Genomic DNA, 3,155 nt, shown 5'->3' with positions numbered 1-3,155 from the left:
CAATATAGTTGAAGTTTTCAGAATCTCACACTATCTTTCCCACTCTAAAGTATAAGATGGCATTTGAATTGGATCAGGGCTGAATTCACAAGTATTAATTATGGTAAGTTTTTGCACATGGCATGCTTTATATTGAGAACAGAAGTAATAATAGTGATTACTGATAATATTTGTTGAGTATTCACTATATACTATGTACAGTTTTAGCACATTACATAAATTATCTTATTGAATAATCTTGACAATGTTCTGATTTTAGGAATTATTATCTCATTTTAGATTGAGGAAACTGAGGCATAAGGTGGTAAAATGACTTGCCAATATCATATACTAGGAAGAACAGGAAGTGGAATGTGAAGTTAGGCAGTGTGAATTCAGAGGGATTTAATTTCACTTTAGACATCTTATAGAAGTCACTGTATTCTTGCATTATTTCTAAGTCCTCTACTCAGTATTCATTTTATTTCTGGTCTAGGAAACTACCACTGCTAAAGAGTGTAAAATGCTCTCCTCCTGTCAGCCATCATGTCTGGGGACAACAGCTCCAGCCTGACCCCAGGATTCTTTATATTGAATGGCATTCCTGGGCTGGAAGCCACACACATCTGGATCTCCCTGCCATTCTGCTTTATGTACATCATTGCTGTTGTGGGGAACTGTGGGCTCATCTACCTCATCAGCCATGAAGAGGCCCTGCACCGGCCCATGTACTACTTCCTGGCCCTGCTCTCCTTCACTGATGTCACCTTGTGCACCACCACGGTACCTAATATGCTGTGCATATTCTGGTTCAACCTCAAGGAGATTGACTTTAATGCCTGCCTGGCCCAGATGTTTTTTGTCCATATGCTGACAGGGATGGAGTCTGGGGTGCTCATGCTCATGGCCCTGGACCGCTTTGTGGCCATCTGCTACCCCTTACGTTATGCCACCATCCTTACCAACACTGTCATCGCCAAGGCTGGTTTTGCCACCTTCTTGAGGAATGTGATGCTCATCATCCCATTCACTTTCCTCACCAAGCGCCTGCCCTATTGCCGGGGGAATTTCATCCCCCACACCTACTGTGACCACATGTCTGTGGCCAAGGTATCCTGTGGCAATTTCAAAGTCAATGCTATTTATGGTCTGATGGTTGCTCTCCTGATTGGTGTGTCTGACATCTGCTGTATCTCTGTATCTTACACTATGATTTTGCTGGCTGTTATGAGTCTGTCATCAGCAGATGCTCGTCACAAAGCCTTCAGCACCTGCACATCTCACATGTGTGCCATTGTGATCACCTATGTTCCTGCTTTTTTCACTTTTTTCACTCATCGTTTTGGAGGACACAATATCCCTCACCACATACACATCATTGTGGCCAACCTTTATCTGCTATTGCCTCCTACCATGAACCCAGTTGTTTATGGAGTTAAGACCAAACAGATTCGGGAAGGTGTAATTAAATTTTTACTTGGAGACAAGATTAGCTTTACCTATGATAAACGAAACATAGACTAGACATATTGTTTGAATTTGGAAGAAAATAATGGAGACAAAATTTTGTAAAAGATGGGAATAAAATGATATTAAAATCACGACATGCAATTTACCCATGTGACAAACTTGCACACGTACCCCTTAAACCTAAAAGTAGAAATAAAAAATCAAAATAAAGACATAAATTCATAAGTCACAATAATATATCAGTTTTCCGAAGTCTCTGCAAATATATGAATTCATGTGTGTTGGGAGTGGGGGCAAAGATCTGCCAAAGCAGAGAATGCAGAATAAAGAAGTAATATACTAATTACTTAAAGAGTTGATGCTTTTCCTGAGCGTTTATTGACTCACATGTCTGTGAGACCAGAAGGGTAATAAAATGAGGACAGCAAACCTGGTGAAAATCTATGCATTGTGTATAAGAAGGGGAGGCTATACAAACATGGGACAAGTTTGTCCTCTCCATGAAGGATAAATTCTACTCAGATCAAGTGCATTGTTGCCATAGGGAATGAATAAAGTACATGGTATACACAGTGGAATCCTTTTTTTTTTTTCTTAAAAATCACTATTTGGTGATAAAAAGAATGAAATCATTTGCAGCAACATGAATGAAACTGGAAGGCATTATGTTAAGTGAAATAAGCTGGGCACTGGAAGAAAAACATTACATGCCCTCACGCATACATAGGAGCTAGTATAGTTTATTTTACGGAGGTAGAGGAATAAAAAAATGGCTTTTGTCATTCATTCTGTTGCTGTGATGTTTTATGTTTATTGATTTGCATATTTAGACAATTCTTTGCTCTCTGGGAAAAATTCCACTTGATCATGATATATTATCGTTTTGGCAAGCTGTTGGATTTGGTTTGCTAGCATTTCATGGTAGATTTTTGCACCTGTATTTATCAGAGACATTAGCTTGTAGTTTTCCTTTTTGTTGTATCCCTGTCAGATTTTTGGTATCAAGGTAATCCTGGCCACTATAATAAATTAGGAAGAATTACTTTCCCTTAAGTTTTTGGAATACTTTGAGGACAACTCGTGTTAGTTTTTATTTGAAAATTTGGTAGAATTTGGCAGTGAAGGCATCAGGTACTGGAGTTTTGTTGTTGTTGTTGGGAGACACTTTGTTACTGGATTCAAACTCATTATTTGTTATTGGTCTATTTAGGGTTTTGTTTCTCCCTGATTCAATCTTGTCGGGTTGTATGTGTCCAGAAATTTATCAGTTTCTTCTAGGTTTTCCAGGTTGTTACTGTGTAGTTGTTCTTAATAGTCTCTGATGAACTGTTGCATTTCTGTGACATCAGTTGTAATGACTCCTTTTTAATTTCTGATTTTGTTTATTTGCATCTTATCTCTTTTCCCTTCTTAGTCTAGCTAGTGGTTTATCAAAAACCTTTTCATTTTGTCGATCCTTTGTACTTTTCAGTCTCTATTTTGTTGAATTCTGTTCTGATTTTTATTATTGCTTTCCTTCTACTCATTTTATGTTTGGTTTCTCCTTGATTTTCTGCTACCTTGAGGTGCATTATTGTATTATTTATTTGAAATCTTCCTTTTTTGATGTGTTTATTGCTATACACATCCCTCATAATGCAGTTTTTACTATACACATCCCTCATAATGCAGTTTTTACTATATACTATAAATTTTGGTGTGTTGTA

At 37.6% G+C, this 3,155-nt stretch overlaps 1 protein-coding gene across 1 annotated transcript; it reads left to right on the top strand.

Annotated features, from left to right (window-relative positions):
- Positions 1-485: 485 nt before the first annotated feature.
- LOC105720123 (olfactory receptor 52N2) lies at positions 486-1,677 on the top strand. Its single transcript, XM_012456424.2, has one exon. It carries the CDS (start codon positions 526-528, stop codon positions 1,501-1,503), a length of 978 nt encoding a protein of 325 aa, XP_012311847.2. The 5' UTR covers positions 486-525; the 3' UTR covers positions 1,504-1,677.
- Positions 1,678-3,155: the final 1,478 nt, after the last annotated feature.

The sequence above is a fragment of the Aotus nancymaae genome, unplaced genomic scaffold, assembly GCF_030222135.1.
Source record: "Aotus nancymaae isolate 86718 unplaced genomic scaffold, 86718_ANA_hifiasm-v0.15.2.pri h1tg000059l, whole genome shotgun sequence".
NCBI lineage: Eukaryota > Metazoa > Chordata > Mammalia > Primates > Aotidae > Aotus > Aotus nancymaae.
Note: the sequence above shows the minus strand (reverse complement) of the source record. Positions and strands in the feature narration are given on the sequence as shown.